The sequence below is a fragment of the Channa argus genome, chromosome 10, assembly GCF_033026475.1.
Source record: "Channa argus isolate prfri chromosome 10, Channa argus male v1.0, whole genome shotgun sequence".
NCBI lineage: Eukaryota > Metazoa > Chordata > Actinopteri > Anabantiformes > Channidae > Channa > Channa argus.
Window position 1 is genome coordinate 18042897 of NC_090206.1, and position 20387 is coordinate 18063283.

At 41.8% G+C, this 20387-nt stretch overlaps 2 protein-coding genes across 8 annotated transcripts in view; one reads left to right on the top strand and one right to left on the bottom strand.

Moving 5' to 3' along the window:
* The window catches only part of elf1 (E74-like ETS transcription factor 1), a 37479-nt gene extending 24870 nt beyond the window's left edge, over nucleotides 1–12609 (top strand). For 2 of the 5 annotated variants that reach the window (XM_067519273.1, XM_067519272.1), the window contains exons 2-10: nucleotides 1689–2034; nucleotides 2496–2552; nucleotides 5424–5604; nucleotides 6109–6213; nucleotides 6372–6533; nucleotides 6642–6725; nucleotides 7402–7594; nucleotides 7805–8161; nucleotides 9567–12609. In XM_067519273.1, the coding sequence (XP_067375374.1) occupies nucleotides 1963–2034; nucleotides 2496–2552; nucleotides 5424–5604; nucleotides 6109–6213; nucleotides 6372–6533; nucleotides 6642–6725; nucleotides 7402–7594; nucleotides 7805–8161; nucleotides 9567–10365 (2010 nt within the window). In that variant the 5' untranslated portion in view covers nucleotides 1689–1962 and the 3' untranslated portion in view covers nucleotides 10366–12609. The remainder of the gene's footprint in view (nucleotides 1–1688; nucleotides 2035–2495; nucleotides 2553–5423; nucleotides 5605–6108; nucleotides 6214–6371; nucleotides 6534–6641; nucleotides 6726–7401; nucleotides 7595–7804; nucleotides 8162–9566) is intronic. The other 3 variants (XM_067519274.1, XM_067519275.1, XM_067519276.1) reach the window with 3 other exon arrangements.
* Nucleotides 12610–15639: 3030 nt separating this feature from the next.
* Nucleotides 15640–20387, bottom strand: part of tnmd (tenomodulin) — a 57147-nt gene continuing 52399 nt past the window's right edge. For all 3 annotated transcript variants that reach the window (XM_067519280.1, XM_067519277.1, XM_067519278.1), the window contains one exon: nucleotides 15640–17666. In XM_067519280.1, the coding sequence (XP_067375381.1) occupies nucleotides 17457–17666 (210 nt within the window). In that variant the 3' untranslated portion in view covers nucleotides 15640–17456. The remainder of the gene's footprint in view (nucleotides 17667–20387) is intronic.

Genomic DNA, 20387 nt, shown 5'->3' on the forward strand with positions numbered 1-20387 from the left:
TGAGAGGAAAATAAAAGTAAAACTGTTCACTTCTTTCTTGATTGTGGTCTGTTTCTTGTCATCTGATAACCTGTGAACAACCGGGTGGTGTTGCACATCATTTTCTCACTGTCCATCTTGCATCCTTACAAGCTGAAATGTTCACACCATCAGCTTCATGAATGTCTATAAGCACAAGCTGTGACAAGGGGAACTAAGATGCTCTGTTACTGAGAACTGACTGTCACCTCAGGACACTTTTAGAGTGATAAAAACCGGTGCAGTGCGTGTTTTATCCCACATTGGTCTGGCTTCACAAAGGGCATTAGCTCTCTGTGTGTGTGTGTGTGTGAGGGAGAAAGAGATCCATGTGAAATAGATAGTGGAGAATCATTTAACAGGCATACAGTTTGCTGTCTTTTGTTTTTGTTTCTGATGTGGAGACACGGCAAGCAAGGTCGACTGGAATGAAACAGTAGCCTTAAGATTTTGTCTCCCAAAGTAATGCTTTCAAGACCCCAGGCCACGTGTCCGCACTCTGTGTGGATGCTTAGCTAATAAACTTTATTTGTTTAGCCCTTTTGCACCACTGACTGCAGAAATTCAGTTCATTTGTATCACCTCCTCTCGTGTTACCCCCCATCCGCAAGGTATGCTGCTTCATCAGTCACGCAGGCATTTCAAAGTGCCCTCCCTGCTCCGCCCCGGAGCAATGGGGAAAAACAGCCATGGTTTGTGTGTGCTGGGGAGTTTTAAATATTGTCATGTCTAACTACTCAACCACTGCCAGCTCTTTGGTGTCTGGGAAAAAGGGGAGTTTGGGGTATGCTGCCCTAGGGGTTCCTTTTCCATTCATTCTACAACCCAAAATCCCTCCCCTCCTCTCCGCTCCTTCAGGCCCGAAACCTGCCTTTGGGTATCGGGTTGTTGGGACACACCTCAACACAGACACTAACAACACTATGGCCTTGAGTTTCCCTCCCCTGCTGCCTGTGATCATAGTAATTCCCTAAGGGTCATCACAGAGGGGTTTCCAGAGCGTCATCGGACGAGTGATCTCTCGCCTGAATGTGTGTGCTTCGGTGTAGAGTGGGGGTTTGTTCAGACACTCTCCACCCCAGCACCCGCTCATGCGATCCTAAGGTCTGCCTCTCGAGCCTTATTATCTGGAGTGGTGTTCTAATGGGTGTCTCACTTTCACAGGCTGAGACAGTTATGAAATAAGTGGCTTTAGTGATTTGAACATTTGATGGTTACAGTTTGATGGTTCACGGATGGACAAAATGGACTGAAAGTGACTGAAATGGACGAGCAAATGAGGTTAACCTCATACTTGTTGTGACGTCTGATATTATTATTATTATTATAATTGGAACTGAACAGGATAAAAATTTGTTTTTTTATACTTGCAGGAAACAAATTACTTTGCTACTGAGCATGAAACCTGCTGCAGCTATTTTTTTCGCCACCACAAGATTTTTTTTTTTTGGTTTGGTCTTAAATAGTTTGGAGTTTATTAGGGAGTTGTCAGGCAGGGAGACAGGGATTAGCCAGTACTACAACGTTTATATTATATTAATGGGGAGTTTTCAGGTCTCAGAAACAATCTTAACTACCTGTGTCTTCTCTTCTGGTGAAACTGAAATGATTTAATATGTCTCCTGACCTTAGCCCTCATTTCTCTCTCTGTTTTTCTCTCTCTCTGTCAGGTGTAGATGCTCCAGGTACAGCGGGACCGACCCTCCGTGTCAGAGAGGGATAAGGCTTCTCCAACCTGGGCCACAAGACTTCTCTGAAACCCTGCTCGTGTTCTCTCTCGCAGCACTAACCTCCCGCATTAAGGGCCAGGAGGGACACGAGGTCAAGGACACGGAAAAACATTCTGCAAAGAGAAGCTGAGTCTCTGTCTTTGCAGAGAAAAGGGGTGGAGTAGTCATAACTGCAGTATTTTAGGCTGCTACCTGCCCTCTGAACTCCACCATCATGACTACGGCCGTGCAGCCCAGTGAACTGGTGTTTGAGTTTGCCAGCAATGGGATGGATGAAATCAATCAGGTATGCATGCCATTAATTCACCTTTTTTATTTAGATTTTACTTTAAATAGTTTATTAAAAGACCTTTGGCCCGTGTTTAACCATCCATCTTTTTCAACCAGATGCAGTGTATGTATCTTGTTGATAAATGTGAGACTTTCCATAGCAAGAGAGACAGAACTTGTGTAAACAGCATGGTCACTTGGGCGGGCTTAGTTGTGGCTCAGATCCTGTGATCTTTAACTCTGAGAACATGTTGGGGAAGACTTGGGAGGGGAGGATGGAGCAGAGAGGAGGTCTGGGAAGAGGAATGTGGGCTGCTGGGGGTGTAGAAATGGAAAGACTGAAAAACCTGCAGTGAAGTTAGCGTGCGTAGGAGGGAAAGGGTGGGGTTTGGTCCTGAATGTGTTTATAGCTCGAAGGTTACTGTGTGTGAATATGATGTGAACCTGTGCCTGTGTGTCTTTTCATTGCCTGGTCAGGTGTGCAGTTATTTCATCCCCACACCCGTGTCTGAATCCTGTGGAGCAGGCTTGATTGTAAGTGTGGAAGTGTGTTGTTGTGTACCAGTATATGTATGCATGTAGCTAGAGTGACAAGTTGTCACTCGATCCCTGAATAGCACCGGTTCAGGCCTAACCTGACCGACCAGTTACAAGACTTCTTGGAAGGGATGGGATCATTCAACTCAAAGGTCTCACATTGTTCCAGAGCTACACTTTTGTTCTTTGCTGCACCCACTCAGCCTTTTGTGCAAACAGTATGCCCCTATTTACCAAGACCTGTTAATGCTGCCAAAAAGGAACAACAAACTAACGAACCACTGCTGTGACCATTTTGTCTTTGCTGGCTGTGGTGGACATTTATTTTGGCCACTATAAAGCTGTTCGAGATTAGGTGCTGAAATGGCTTCTCTTGTTCACGTTTAAGTGAATAAATGGCTCCTTAAGGTACATCATGTGTAATGTCTGTAGGGTGATACCTGCATTTTCCTTCACAATCAAGCCCCGATCCAACTGTCAGTAGCCATACAAATGTTCTCTGAGTGTGAAATAAAAATAAAAAGGCACATTTTCAAGCTACACGAATAAAGGTGTTTTAGCCATTTTTAAACATCATAGTAGGTTAGAGGGACACTTGCACTTGTTGAGCTATTAAAAGTGAACTGACAGTTGGAGTTCACTGTGGCAGGGCAGGTAAAGCAGAAGATACTGGGGTGTGTGTGGGGAACAGCTTGCACAGATGCTGCTGCTTTCAAAGGCAGAATGGGGAACTCAGAAATGCAAATCAGCCTGATTCTTATCACTCCTGTTTCCCTGCTAGAAACACCACTCAGGTCAACAAAGAGGAAGAAGCCGCGAAAGCCTTTATGGTGTTCAGTTTCATTTGCCGTTCTGTCAAATGTTGGGCATTGGTTCTTCTTTGAGAGCCCCGCCCTTTCACGGTTTTACAGCTTTACAGGCCAGCTTTAGTCTTCCACATTCATTATCTTGTGCGCCATGCTTTTCAAATTGTCAAATCAACAGCTTAGTTAACATGACAATGCAAGACAAGGCTTAAGGTGTTCCCACCAAAAATAGAATCCAGTTCATATCAAAACACCCACAGAGACAGCAGCTTCAGACGCCTCATGCTCTGTCAGCAAACTCTTCTGGGAACTAACATTCTGCATTTAACAGAGGAGGGTTTGGAGGTGTTCCTGTTTAAGGAGCTCAGCAGACTAGTAGTCAAAATTTCTTACACACACTCACACACACACACTTGACTCTTACTCAAGGACAGCAAACATCATTTATGCCCAGACGAGGAGATGTGGCAGCCTCACTGTCTGGTTATCTGATAATATGTCTAACAAAGATTAATGGGAAACATACATTAAATGTCAGTGAGATATTGATAGCGCCCGCAGTCAAAGCAAAACTCTGCGTTTGTGTTAGTCCCGGCAGGCCTTGTCGGTTTGCTGCTGAGATGACACAAGCTGTTTATTGCTGATTTTCTAAGATATAATAAACACAGGTACCTTCATTATGTGTAGTGTAAACAATTACTAATAAACTGTGTTTGGCTAGTCTCTGCTGGTGCTGCCTAGCTGCGCCACCCATTTAAGACAAAAACGGAGCTGGTCTGTTGGTTTCCTGGTTAAATTGTAGCTGAAATGGGAGTGTAGCCATGGACTCCATTGCCTGATCTTCCCACCCCCACAGCTCAACTCCCAGACACCTGGTACACCCCCAAGTTCCAAACCAACAATGGACACTTGTCCAAAGAGACAGATGAACCTTTATTCAATCAACTGCACCTTTTGGTTTTTCCACTTTTTTATAGGATCATAAATGTAAGAATAGGGCCTTAATTGAAAAAAACAGACCACAATTTGATGTGTCTATTTTTTATTGCCTGTTTTTCTGTTGTGGCTTTTAGAGTTTTGTGATACATCTAGCATTGCAAGATTCATTCAACATGGATTTTACTAATCCTTTGACATCATAAAAGATTTTTATTGAACAATGTGTTAAAATGTCTGTTTTAATATTGTCGGTCGCAACGCATTTAGAAGCAACTCAACTCAACTTCAATTACAGTTTCAGTAAATTTTTGAAGTGTAGTCTGCTGCCATCTCCTGGTAGGCAGTTTACAGAGTGGGTTTCGGTGACCTTTTATTTTGCTACATTATTCATGATTAAAATATTAATTTCCTTAATCTAGTCTGCCCCTCCTTAAAGGAATGGATTAGTCCTGTTGTCACTTCCACTCACACAATTCAAGCCCCCACTAAGTCTGAATTGTGGTCTGAATTGGAGGAGCTTTCAGGTATGACGGGCACAACAAGGATTCCTCAAAGGTTTGGCCCAAACTCCTGTAAATCCCTCTGCCCCCTCCCTCCTTCCTTTATCAGGCTACACCTGGCCTGAAATGAGATGGGCGAGGTTTGAATTCCCAAAGCATGTTTAGGACACGATGAAGGAGGGTGCTTGCCTGCCATTCATGACTGATCCATTAACATTCATTTGGACTTATATAAAAGATTAACTTCTCAGGAGAAGTAGGCCAAATCAAACAGCTGGTTCCCGTCTTCTCCTGCAAGTCCCTGTGGACTGCTGCAACACCACAGAAATGAGCTCTCCTCCATGCTATGTGCCTCCACATTAGCTGAAATTGGGTATGAATCTGCAGTATTTTACAAAGCAAAAAAATAAGAGACCACATCAGGTTATACCATTAATCTGATGTCATATGGGGATTTTATATTGCATTTATGGTGTGTAGTGGAGAAAGTAATGGCGTTTTTATTGCATATACACATACAGTATGTATGTGCAAAGATTGTCAGTCCCCTGCCTGCTGGTGACAACTCCTGTGTTATCACATCTCTCACCTTTTTTGTATGTGTGTGTCCTCTCTCTGTTCAGCTGGACGACCCATCAGTATTCCCAGCGGTGATTGTTGAGCAGGTTCCTGCAGCTGATCTACTGCAAGTTTACTCCGGCCTGGAATCTGATGAGATGACCAACGGCATCATGGTGGACAACACCCTCCATGTGGTGGAGGACTCTTCCATCCTGGAGGGAGGGGTAGATCTCTCTGGTAAAGGTGTTTTACTTTACTGTCATTTTACCAGTCCTGCTCATTGACTGTAGCTGCATATACAACATAGCACAGTTTGCAAACAAGCACTAACTCTTGACTACCCACTAGATCATTTTCCATGTACAACAATCTCATCATCTATGAATAGTTACTGGGTCATGTTTCAAGCATCCATAAGTTAAGTTTTGAGATGCAGCATCCATAATGTTCAAAACGTTTAAAAACCATGTAATTGATTGCTGATTACAAAACAATTCAGACAGTGGTGAGTTGGTACACTTTCAGTTTTCTACACTTAAAGCCAGAGTAATCTAGAATGTTAACTACAAATGTAAAACTGTGAAATGTCTTGTTTGTGGAAACTTGCCTTTGTATAAATAAGCTGATCTTGATGTCACTTTTCACTCTGTTACTGCCCAGAGTCTGGGGCATACGAGTGCACAAAAGTATTTTACAGAAAGTATTTACCTACCTTCTCGTGTCAATGAATTTGTCTTTGCTGCTCAGAAGCAACAGTCTCTGGTGCAGAGGACAGCATGGAGACAAACGAAGCCGCAGCAGCTCTTCTCAACATGGAGTCTCCAAACAATATTTTGGATGAGAAGCGTATGCGTAAGTCCATTTGCATTGCTAATATTCTGTTTTTTTTTTAAAATAGAGCAAAGCACTGAAGTTTCTGATCCAACATTAATCATATGTGGTGCATGAGACTTTTTCCTATGGTGTATTCATGGCTTTTCTGTGTTTCTGCGTGTCTTGTTTATGTTTAGTTCACACCTATGGTGCTCTGCTGGAGTCAGACCTGACATATGCTCCACTGAGGCCAGACCAGATGGACAGTGGTGCCCTTGATGTGTCAGTAGATGAGGACAATTCATCCATGGATGAGATTCCTCATAAGTGTCCCTTAAAGACTCAGAAAAAAAATAAAGGTGAAACTATGAAGATGTATTGTACAAAATGTCAGTGTTACAGATAATTGGATGATTATATTCTAAACTTCCACCTAATAATACACTACACCTAATTTTGAATCATAGTGCGGAAGCCGCGGGCGGTGCGTCCCTGTTCCCCTATTACCACCCCTAACTTGCCACTGAGGAAGAAGAGTAAAGAGGGCAAAGGTAAGCCTCACTAACTAGTCTGCCTTTCTGTAATGAGCCAATACAAATCAAGGTCTCTCCTCCTCTTGTGTATCCTGTGTTTTCTCCTGTGGGGAGACAGGACAGCAGTCCTCAACCCCTGCTGTCCGATGGGGTTGAATCTGAGCAAGTTAATGGATGAGGGGATCTCAGAGTGCTTTGTTTCACAGGGAAACAGAAGTGATTGCAGGCTGGAGGGCACATTGATGCTCTACCGATAGAAGCACTGTAGCGCTGCTCGATGCGAACCCTTATTGCACCATACAGCTTGACACAAAGAAGAGGGGGCTGGGGATGGCAGGTTCAGCTACACACATATACATCACCCTGTCATGGTGTCTGGGATTCAAGTGACTACTGGGAGCACTGCTGTTTTTAACCACAGTATCTCACAAGTCAAAGTAATCTACTCCCTGGCTTGGTAATTAATTCTCTTCTGAAGCACACATGCACACACACATCTGACACAATAATGGTCATAAGCAAGAAGTCGTTTCTCCCATAACCCCACGGCTGCCATATAACATTTTAAAGTAAAACTCCAAAATTGTTCACACAGTTATAGATGTCAGTAGCACAGCCCTAATGCCCCACCACAAATGGCCTATGTACTTGAATGTTAAAAACATGACTTAATTTATTCTCCCCCAATTTGCAGGCAACACCATCTACCTGTGGGAATTCCTCCTGGCTTTACTGCAGGATAAAAACACCTGTCCCAAATACATCAAGTGGACACAGCGGGAGAAAGGCATCTTTAAACTAGTAGACTCTAAGGCTGTTTCAAAGCTGTGGGGCAAGCACAAGAACAAGCCTGACATGAACTACGAGACAATGGGAAGAGCTCTCAGGTAAGACGGACATACAAATGAGTGCCATTTTCCAAAGCATCATTGTCATGCACTTTAGCTCCCATTTAGCCCTGAACCCTGCAGACATGATTCCACAGATGTGTTCATAATATTACACTGGAATGACAGGTGAAAATGTTATGAGGCTGTTAGATTTGAATGATGATAATACCTATGATGTGTTAACAACTCATCTTTTCTCTCCTGTAGGTACTACTATCAAAGGGGCATCCTGGCTAAAGTGGAGGGCCAGCGACTGGTCTACCAATTCAAGGAGATGCCAGCTGATCTGGTGGTGATCGATGACGAAGAGAACGGCTCAGATTCTAATGCCAGCTACAGCAACCAGAGATCTTCCAACGGGCGATCTATGGTCCGCGGAGGGCCCAGAGGGCACGGGAGGGCCAACGGTCAACAACAAGCCTCAGTAAAGCCAATGAAGAAGGAGCCGATGGATGAATGTCTATATCAGGATAACCGTGTACAGGCCGAGCAGCTGCTCCAGTCTCCTCATGTGTTGCATACCAACCAAGGGTCAGCCATCCAAGATCATGCACAAACCATGAGGTAAGAATTATACATTTTCATTAAGTTAATTACAACATAATAAGAATAGTAGAGGTCTTTTGAGTAGATGTACCACCTAAATGTTGCCGATCACTTGATTATAATTTGAATAAAGCAGAGGGCTTTTTTTCTGATCTTTTAAACTAGAGCTTCGCTGGTAAATACGCTTGAGTGATGTTCACCTATTCTGGATTTGTCATAATTGGTGCATTTGTTAGCAGACACAATTTCAGAACAGGAAAGTCAGGTTTAGGTGGAGATCATTTAAATGTTCCTAATATCTGCTTTTTTAAAGGAAAACACAGAGACAGCAGTGCATAGAATATACAAAGTTATTAGTGTTTGTGGGCAAAAAAAACTGATAACACTCATGTGTTCCCATTGAATATGAGGCCACATAACTTAGCTTATCTTAAAGAGTGGAAACAGTAGAAAGGGTTAGAAATCGGTCAGACCTCGTCAAAGGTAATTTTTTACACTTCAAACCAGATATTATTTATTAATAGTGAGCTTTTGATATGCTTTGAAAGTGAGAATAGTTTTTTCTACCTGTCTGGACACTAAGCTAAGCTAACAGGCTGCTTGTTGTGGCCTCACATATATTGTAGTAATATATTTTATATTTCTTTCCTGTTAAAGTTTTCTTGGTGGAGTATTTCTTATTTAAAGGTCTGATGACATATAAAGAAGAACTTATGAGTCACTTTATTGATGTCTGACTTTTATAGCTGTCAAATATCAGTATCCTCCAAAAGTTCAACATCAGACAGGGTCTATCTGAAAGCCCACGGGAATTTTGGACAGCAAAAGTATTTTCCGATTGGTTTTCGAGGTGTAAAGCTTGTGTACTTGGTACCTGTAAATTCAAAAATTTGAGAATCACACAAACACACACTCACACACACACACAATGACTGAGTATTGTGCTTGTACAAAGACTCCACGAACAGACATGCACTCGACCATGATATTTACATTATATGACACACTCAATCTTTCTCGCAGTAAATGCTGCCTTTCTAAGACTGAAACGTGTTTCAGCAAGTTGAAGTTTTAATTTCTTTTTTAATACTGCAGTTTGTGTTATTGTACAGGCTTCCTTCACATTTTATTATTTGCATCAATCTGCTTTTTCTGAGCTGTTAACATTGTCTGCAGTTAGGAATCAAGGAGAATGCTGATTACTACAATAAAGCTGACAGTACTGTTTGTTATATTAATAAGGGCATTAGTTCTGGTGTTTAGGATCATAGCTGTGCAATGGGTAACTTTCTCAACAGGGTTTCATTAAAAAATAATCCTTTTCTCTACTTGCAAAGATATAAAGTGAATATTCAATTACAACAGCTCTGTCAGGGAAGATTAAGAAACAAAAGTACATATTCACTTAATTTTGTTTTTTCAGGACCATTGCTTCTTCTGCATCGGTTCCTGTGGTCCTGACATCTTCCGGCTCTATTCAGTCGCTTCCCCTCACCACTGTACTGGCTAATGGGGACTCCAGCCACTCCTCCCCACCTCGGGTTATTCTCCACACCATGCCGTCCAACACAGCAGGCGGTAAAGATGTGCTCACCATCCAGACAGCCTCTCTAGCAGGGGGTGCCAACAGCCTGCAGGACGGCCTCCCGCAGCAGCTTCTGGTCACAAGTCTGGGCTCTTCTTCCACCTCCTCCTGCACTTCCCCTCCAGGAGTCATTAGTTCCACTGGTTCCAGCCTCAATGGTCTCCCCCGCCTGGTCGCCATCAACACCACTTGCGGACAGACCATGGTGGCACAGCAGCCTGGCACGGTAATTGCTACTGTGCTTAAATCCAGCGACCTGTCAGAACTGCAGATCAAAGAGGAGATGCTGGACAGCAGCTACTTCCATTCGATGGTGAATGGTGATCCGTCACTGGCGGCACATACGTTTGAGAAATCAGAGATGGAGGTGGGAGAGGCCGAGCTGCAGTATAGGACTGTAATCATTGATACTAGTCAAAACCAGGGCCAGGGGGCTGCAAGTGAAACTATAATTAATGGACATTCCTCCCAGAGAAGCAGCCCAAGTGAGGGCCTGACCCCTGTAGAGGAGCTGGAAGTGCGTGGGGAGATGTCCCTGCAACCTGATCAGGGAATCAAAGGCCTGCAGGAGCTGCCACTGTCTTTGCAACTACCTGCAAACTTTATCCAGATAAAGACAGAGCCTGAGGAAGCTTAGGGCTGTAGGACTCTTTTACACAAGCTGAACCAAAAACAACAATTGAATCTTTTTCACCACAGACTTGACATTTTCTTTTGCAACCAAGACCCGAAGCCTTTAGATCTTAAAGGTTGGTCAGTTCAGCCTGAGGATTTATTGTTTACTCACATATTTTGTGATCATGTGCCGAATCAAGGGATTGTTTAGTTTATTTCTTAGAAGTCACTTACATTATCAAGATTATATTATTAGACATGAATTCCAAAAGATACTGATAGAAGGAAATACATAAATACTCCCCTTTTTAGGAGAATAGCCATCTACCAAATGTGCCAGTTACTTATTTTCTTACCTTATATCCCATTGGACTACTTTGTTTAAAGAGGACAATGCAACAAACCAAAACTGGGAACTGGATGCCAAATGGTGAAATGAAATCCGATTTCTGAGACTGTGCAGTCTTTTTGTACTGATGGACGAGGAATAGATGCCATGTCATGGTGTCCAGTCTGGTGAAAAAACGCACAGCTCAGAATTTAGTTGAAGAGTGCCTTACAGGAAATTCATACAACTTTCTTGGAAACAGCTGGGAAAAGATGAAAAACAGACTAAACGGTTTAGCAGCCTTTTAAGAACTTGTTACTCTTATTTTCATATTAACAAAAAGGTATGCATTCGCTCTCCATTACCCCTGGCCTTAAAACACTGTGTTGCTATGGAAATGGGCATTTTTCTTTCCACCAAGGACAATCCAACATCAAAACTGTTTGTATAGAACTGCAGACTGGAGGCACAGGAAGATATGGAGGCACAAATGGGGAGAAAGAATATGCAGGATAAAACAGATTTTATCAGCCTCTGCTTTAGAGGCCCTGTTTTAAACCCTGTTTATATGAAATGAAATATATATGAATCTCTATATATATAAATATATATATATATATATATAAATATACATATTATATACAGTTGAGATTCGGTTTAAAGGCCACAACAAATTTATTTATTTTGTGAATTTCTAAATTCTGTATAAAGAGGCACATTTGTTTTCTATTTACATGTGTAAACATGAGGGAAATACAATGAATCTGAGCATTAATACCAGAAGGCTTATTTGGTAGTTTTTTTGTAAGACCAACATTGTTCATTTGTATTACCTTCCATATAGTCGGCTTTGGTATTTTCTTGAGTTTTGGACCTGAATGCTCAGAGCAGCATCATTATTCCACTGTTAAATTCTTTTCTTGTAGATATCTCCTGCTGTGTGTCTGATTTAAACATGTACTGAATGTGCTTTTGGTTCCCTCTTTTCAGCGGACATACCTCTTGTTAACAGTCAAGCAGTCGTAGCGAAGCGTTCACAAATATTATGTTCTGTGTCCTGCATAAGAATCTAATGTTTCATTAATCATATCTTTGAAATCGTATCTCAAGATTCGATTTCAAAATTCGAAAAGCTCCTCTCAATCTCTTCACCTATTCTCCCCACTTTGTCTCACCTTGTCTCCTGTTTTTCTTTTCTTATTGTATCAGCTCTCCTCTCCCCTTGTATCCTCCTAGTCGTTTCTCGTCTCCTTTCTTGTCTGGTCCTGTCTCTTCTCATTTCTTCTTACCTTGTCTCCTCATGCCTTACTTCCTTTCCTGTCTCATCTCCTTTCCTCTCTCATTTCCTCATGTCCCTTCTCACCTCCTCTTCTCTCAGGTCAGGTGAGTCTGCACCTTCTTTATTTACTGTCCCACTTTGTTAAAGACCTTTTAGGCCAGCCATCCGACTGGCCCTCTGTCCTGCAGGGGATGAAGCCATATTGATCCTGAGTGGCATCACAGCTAAATTGGTTGTGTTTTCCAACCAGACTGTAGCTGCAGAGTGAGGACAGTCAGACATTCTGACCTCCCTCTGCACTGGAACCTAAGGACAGGAGTTAAACGCTGCCTCACAACCCCACATCAGCCAAAGGGTGCTGGGTCTGCAAAGACACTCTGAATGTATACTTGTTTAATTACCGGCTCATATAAAGTTTTGACAATCAGTAATTACACTGGGTTACATTTGCATTGAAATACTTCAGTGGGGTTTTGCTTTTTCTTTTGCTTTGTATATACTTTCTTATCTGCCCTGACTGTGAGATGCTGAGGTGTGTCCACTGCTTATGTTTTGTTGCTTCTATGGTCTTGGGTTGTACAATGGCCTTCTTTATGCTGAATATAGAATAGATTTTTAAGAAAAAGTCAATGTACTAATTAAAAACTAAATCTTCTTTACTGAATATTCTCTTTATTTGTTACAGATAGAGTGATTTTGAAATCATGTGAGGCACAGACAAAATTTCACACAAGACATTTTTAAAAAATCAAAACGCAAACAAAATTAAACGTGAAAACAAACTCATATCTCACAAGGGGTTTATAAGTCAATTAATTTCCGCTGTTGAGATAATGGAACTAAAGAATTGTAGCCTAGAAAACTCTAAGTGATTTTTGGGTTGTTGCAGCTTCGGGGGACATTAGACCACACGGCATTTGAATAGAAAGGAAAAAGTAGGAAACTGGATTTGAGCCATTAGCAGGCCAGAGACTGATTGGACTGTACTTAAGAGCACTGTTTCTCCAGTTGCCGTGGGTGGATAAATACATTAGCATGTGACATGCCCAGAGCTGAGGACAGACGAGTCTGTCACCACAGCTTGCTGAGAGACAAGAGAGAGTGTGTGTGTATGTGTTCAGGCTGTGGTTGGCGAGTGGAAGGGTTACACTGACTTGGATTGATTCTGTGGGAGCATGTGCAGCGTTGATGTGTTTTTGAGGAGGCGTGTGTGTTGGGGTGTGCATTGGCTTAGATTGACTGTGTGTGTGTTTGTTCAGGGTCGGGGAGGGGGAGTGGGGTTTTGAGGAAGCTGTCTGGCAGCGGGGTTTGCCTACTGTGCCTAGTTCTGTCTACACCCACATCCACAGCTGTGTACCACACAATAATGCCATAGGGTTAATGCGCCAGCGCATGCACACACACACACACACACACACACACACACACACAGAAAGAAAGAAAACTGGCCAGGATTCCAGCCACAGCCACCATACACCACCTTCTTCACTCCAGCAAACATCTTTCATCTTTTTGCAAATAGTTTGAAAGGAGTTTGAAAGCAATGCACAAACTCCACATTCAAAAACAAATAACCCTCCATTACATCTAAACAGACACTTTGCTTTTCTCTTCAGCGGTCCATCGATTGCCTGCCCTATGGTAAATGCAGGTTGTAATGGATTACTGAAATAATGAAAGGCTACTAGCAGTCTTTACGTCTCTGTACTCCTTTGGTTAGTGAGTCAGAGACCCTGAAGATGGAGCGAGAGTCAGGTCCTGGGAGAGGAGGACTATTTCTGTGTCGCCTGCAGCCACTGACACAGCGCGAGTGTTTACTGCTGTGCCATGCTGCCTCTCACAGTGGGAACAGTTGAAGGATGACGACTGACATTACTCTGCCTCCAGCCTGTAGCAGGAACAGTACAGGGAGCGCTTATTTAACCATCAGGTCACCAGACTGACTGCAGCATTACAGAGAAAGGGAGTTGACGACTGCAGTCTCATGGCCATTGCAGCAATATGCAGTCTGTTAACTTGACAACCTGCAGCTAAGGCCAGATTTAAATAGACCACTTTAAAATTTGAGGGGTTTCTCAAAGAAGATAAATGCATTTAAGAATAGTAGGTGTCGCCTGGTTTAAAGCATGAACATAAAATGGTAAAAAATAAATAAATAAACATCTGGATTGATGTTGCAGCAGTGCACCTCTCTGCACACAAGATGGCACTGGTAATACATGTGTCCTCAGCCCGGCTTTGGGAGAACTATTCCTTCAGGTCACTAATCTAAATACAGACACTCCTCATACATTGGTTTTTACTCTCCTCCACCCCAGAATAGCAACTCGTGGATCTAAACGAAGGAGCGATTATTTGAATGAAAATAAGCAGCAGGGAATAAAGTTTCTTGCATTTTTGATAAGTAACAAAATGAATCAATTCACTTTTGAGCTTCAATGATTGTGGCCATTCCTGGGGCAAGGCAACTGAAGTCCTTTGAACTCTGCTAACCTGCTAGATGCTCAGTATCTCTCTCTCTTTCTCTCCCTCCCTTTTCTTTCTTTCTTTCTTTATTTATTTTTTTGCTGCTGCAGAACAGTCGATCTTGTTTCCTTTCCTCATCAAAACACTGATAAACAAGTGCTGGAGGAGGGTGTGGGGCTTCTTAGACAGTGTATAAAATGTGAGAGGAAAAACTCTGCAGGACTTCATTGGAAATGATATATTCTTTCATTCTGTCTACAAGGGAGGAGTTTACTGTCACAGACTCACAATTTTGCCTCATATCAAGTGTAGGCACTATTGAACCACTTCATACATCATAGGAATGCAAATGATCTTCCATTTATATTGATGTATGGGTTTAAAATGCCATACATTAATAATCAAAGATCATCGGATTTTTAAGTAGCTCAGGTTTTTTTTGCATTTACAGAAGAAAAAAACTCCACCGCTCTGGTCTTATTTTTCTGTTTCCAGCAGTCATGAAATTCAATCACTAAAATTCTCAAAAATAAGCTAAACTAATTTGCTAGACTTCACATTATGTACACGATAAGATGCTGTATATTTGAAAAGAAGTGATGAAAGTGAGTAAATTCAAAAGCTTTAGATTTTTGCTGTAGATAAGATTCAAATTGTCTCCTCACGATGCTTTCAATGACCCCTACAGTTTTGTGTACTTTTGAGCATGCAACAATGGGATTAATCTACATTTTTTGTTTCAAATATGTTCAGTAGCCGTATCTCCACCATCCAGTGTCGTTCTGGGTCTCCTCCAGGAGGATTTTAATTGTGAGACGTTTGTACTATTAAAGTTTGACTTTCATGGTTAATATTGGACTTCTGTCCCAACAGGCACAAGGAGCTCTCAGGGAGCCAGCTGCAATATCTGTATCAGCCTCTCCAGTCAGGGTGAGCCATCCCATTCAGAACGACTCTCAGGGCTTCCATGGCAATTTACTCTCACAACTACACAAAAGAGTCCTCAGAGTCCTAAGAGACCTTGCCAGATAGACAACTAACAACTAACAGCATCTTACAAAAAATAACACTTTACACTATTATCCAGCATTTTGAGTGCATAAGCTCTACAACAACAACAACAACAGCAGCAGTAGCAGCAGCAGCAGCAGTTGCAGCAATACCAGCACACTGAACGCATCATTTTTAATAAGCACTTGACTATTTGATGTGATAAGCAGAAAAATAGTGAGGAATGAATTATATAAACACTGATTTTATGAACTTTTCAGAACTGCCTCGAGGGCTTTGCAGTACACTTGTCAGTTTATTTGAAGTATGTTTGCAATTATTGCATTTGTTAACTCATGCCACTATTTTTTACTTGACATGTTGCTTTGGGCCATTGACATTATTGATTTAAAAATAACAATACTGTTTCAGTCTGAACTGCATTTATGAGCATATCCATAAAACATTTACATACAACAATATGTTTTGCCCTCTTTTTCACAAAATCCATTTCACTGCCAAATATTATTGATATCACTGACATTATTATCACACTGAGCCAACATGAGTCAACATCCACATTTACTTAGCATGAGAGATACTTTTATTTCACGGTAAACAAAGCATTCTTATGCATCAGGTTATAAAACACAAAGAATAAAAGCATGTATGTCAGTGTTTTGTGGTTTAGATTTTTAATTTCATGCAAATGTTTGTGAAAAATAGTAATGGGACTAATGGAGAAGAGAGATCTATTTGTTCTGTGTAATGAATGAGGCAGAATCAAACCCACAAAACATTAGTTTTTGCAGAAACACCTTTGGGCATTAAGTTTCTTCCAAAGACATCACAAGACTTTATATGTTGGGGCAACTGAGAATATTCTTACATTGGATTTTAATTGCAAAAAAATCAAGGAAGAGATAGGAACATACACGAGACTTCAAAGCAAACTATGACAACAGGAGTGCTCCATTTTTGTCTTTCTGTTTAACTTTTGAAAAATCTCACATAGCTTAAATACTCCTGAGTATTTATGCACCTTGTTATTCTGACGACAGAACATCAATTACAAATGCCTATCTCGCTTGCTTATCCGCTAGTTGCAGATGAGAGTTATTTCAGCTCGACAGACTGAGATGTGGTGTTACAGATTAAAATCGCCTCTGCAAAGAAGATAGTGTTTGAACAGTGGCACTATTTAAAGCATTCTGTGTATTGCAACAACAGTGAAAGCCATGGAGGACAAGACAGTAAGTACATCACAAAAGACAGCTGAGGTCTATGCATCTTTAATTATATTGTTTAACATGATGCCACAAACAGAGAAAAGAATTCGTATAACACATGGAGTCAGCTGGGAAACTCACGAAGCCCTGGCCTTATGTTACTTTACACACACCTTAGTGTGTGTATATTGTTATATCGCTTTTAAAAATTTCTATCATCCATTTAGTCTCATTTTGAAAATGTTGCATATTGTGTTTTTCATAGTTTTTTTTATAGCATCATTGTAATAACATTGACCTTTTAGATAGCTTGTGGCACGTATAGGGGGTGCTAGTTATATAAGCAATAATAAAAGAATCTTCAGGCAAAGAATGAGAAAAAATGTAATGTAGTCGATTGCTAAACGGCTGATGTGACAGCACCACTTAGAGATTGTTGCATACTACATTGTATGCACATTTTAAACACCCCAGAATATGTAGAACAACTTCTTAGACAATTCCAAAGTAAGGACAGACATTTAGTTTCTAATGACATTTAAAGACTAAATTTCACCCATTCAACAACATCAAATAACAAGGAGACCAAAGATGTACATAAGCAGAGAATAACAAACAGTTGTAAAAGACTGAAATTTTTTAAGCAAAAATCTAAATACTTAAAATGCCATTTAGAGTCTTCAGAGTGATTCATACTCAATAGACCAACTTTCAGATTGGAAAATAATCGTGTGCAATCGACTGTTTTGGTTTCACAAGAGGCCTGGGATATTTATCAAAGGAGAACTAACAATTTAAAGCCCAGACAGCACACGCCCGCCTCAGATCCTCCCCAGCATGCGTGCAATCCACCAGTTGCACGGCATGACAATCTGACAGATGACCCGGCCTCCTTGGTAGTAGTAGGGCCACGGGTTGAAGCCACCCAGGGGCTCATAGTAGCGGCGGCAGTAGCGGTAACCACGGCGACAGTGCTGGCAGCAGTATCCGTTGTCATCCAGCCGGTTATCCAGCTCGATTCCAACCTCCGTCTGCAGAGGACACAGGAGAGGCCAGGGTTAACATCTAACACGTGACAAATGCTGGTCCTCCCAAGGCAAGGACATGAAGAGGAAGAGGAGGGGATGGCGTGAATTGACATGAGCCTGCTTTTGTAAGTCGGCACAATATACTGTATGTGAAAACCAAACACGAGTGACCTGATGTGTGTGGAAATGCAAACTGGTTCCATGCTTGATCGCTGTGAAAAAGAGATCAAGATAGTGTTGAGATTGCACCAGCTTGATTTAAGCTCCCCAAGCATAAAACATGATATAATGCCCTTGACCTTTCTATTATACGTAGCGTGACTGCCGGCTGCACAATGCCCCATCTCTGAAAGCAGCATTCACAGCCTCTCAGCAAGTGCTATCCTCAATCAAAGGGACTCTAACGTGGGTAGTTAGCAGCGTAATTACACAATTTCTTTCATCTCTGACCTCTTCACTCCCTCGACCGCAGCCCACACTCTGCACCAAAATGGCTGCTCCTCCTCCAATAGACTATTCCAATTTGAGCTCCACACATCTTGGGTCCCTCCTTCTGACCTTGACTTTAAGTGCATGGCACATTCCTAAAGCAATTAGCAGAGTAATGATCGCCTAACAAGGATTCTTTCATTTTCTCTTGCTGGCTGCCTCTGAATTTATAGAGAGGCCAAATGAAACCCAAACGAAAGGTAAATTGGGTAGAATTAATGGCCCTTGGATTTTTCCATTGTGCTGGTTGGTTCCTGCCCTCATAGACTTGTGGGGGCTGAGTGCCATGGCTTTGATCACGAGCAACTCCAAATGGGGTTCGGAGAAGTGCCACTTAACTCACCGCACGGGTTGAGGCAGCAACTGCCCCCAGTATGCATTTGACCACGTTTCAATCTCTTTTAGTAAATGAATCCTCAGAGACAATCTGGCGCTGTCTCGTTAAAGCGCTTGGAACCAGGAGTCGACGGCCTGCGCTGACTTCACATTCTGAGCGAAGTGGCATAATTCTCTCCAAGCGCTTGCAATGACTCAGCTACATGCAATAGTGCAGAACAAAACACATCCACTGTTGGGAATAGGAAATGTGTGGGAATTATTTAAGAGGACAGGACCCACAGGAACACATGGCTGAGTCCCTCCAGTCCCCTGCTACATTAAGAATGGGAATTAGGGGTTTTCTTGCATTTACTCCAAAAGCCAGAATGAAGAGTCTGTCGCAGTGGTTTTACACACATTTGTTTTCTGGTAGTGGACTCATGTACTTACATAACAATAAATCCACCACAAGCACATGACACATACTTAAAACACACATAAAGGTTGAGACAGAGGATATCTAGAAGAGGAGTGTTTGATTTATGACTATGACAAGCTCAGGTAGGCTGTTAATGATTTATTGTTTTAGTCAAGTTCCAGGTCATCAGCTTCCATGCAACAATCTGTTATTGAAACAACACGAGAGCTGTCAATGGACCACTGATAATCGTATCTGCTCCTCACAGCCCAAACTGTGAGGATTCAACAAAATCTGGAGCTCCGGCACGAAAAAGTGCAGAAAATATTTTATTCAAATGACGCAGCTTTTATCAAAACAAACAGCCAATAGGCAGCATTGTGCCTAAAAGACAATTAATCAGAGCTATCCTTTTTAAACGGAGGGTACATATTAATCACTCTGGTTCTGAGTTGCCGTCCCTTGTGGGATGCTGCGGTGATAAGAATGGTTCACCTTGGGAAATCTGCGGCAGTCACTCACAAACAAGCAGCATTAATGAAGAGTAAAAGCCATTACCCCTTTGCTGCATCTGATTTCATCACACAGTCAGGCTCACATATACTCATGCAAACACACACAAATACACACACACTAAGACTCCTCTGTGCATAATATGAGGCACTGGATATGAATAAGTCTGCAGAGTAGAAAACTGCGTCAGTCATTCAATAAGATGTAACGAATCAAAGCACAACTCCTCTAATCTCCACACTTGTTGGTGTTATTTCACACACGCTGATCACTGCTCTTCATGAGCTTGAAGCACATGCCTGGATGTGTTATTAAATCTCAGAGCAGAGCTCATCACATTCATTCTGGGATCAAAACAGCAGAGATAACATTTCTGCTTCATACGCTGCTTTGTATTCGAAGGGGTGTTTTTTTTTTTTTGTCGTGTCGGCCCACAGGACAGTACAACATATGAAATGCTTTGCTGTGTGTCCTGATCTCAGATTTTCATCTCACTGTGCTCTACAGTGATCTGGAATAACAATGAAATTGTTATGAATAATGTAACTGAATAAGGATGGTCTTGTATTTCAGTAAACTCTGCTGGTTTACAAATGTGATAAGGAGCTTTAGCTTCAGTGTAAAGATTCCTCTGGAGGCACAAAGAACTCTCACATTTATGGATTTGAATCCCTGTGGATATTTTGCACCTCTGTTGTGAATGGCAAATTATCCAGTCTGAACCCTGGACATGTCTTCCATAGGTTTGTAAGGATGGTCCGAGTTTTGGACTTTTTTTGGACAACATGAACACCTAAACACAGGCAGAAACACACCAAACATTTCTAGTGTTGGTCAGTTCATGTTGGAAGCCCGTCCTTGCTATATGGGTCAAGGACAGTGGTACCATCCCTTCAGCCCTGTCAGATTGTGGTTATACTGTTAAAAATTTCCACGGCCAAGTCCTCTGACATGACAACCACAGCAAAGGTCAGCTTTATATATCT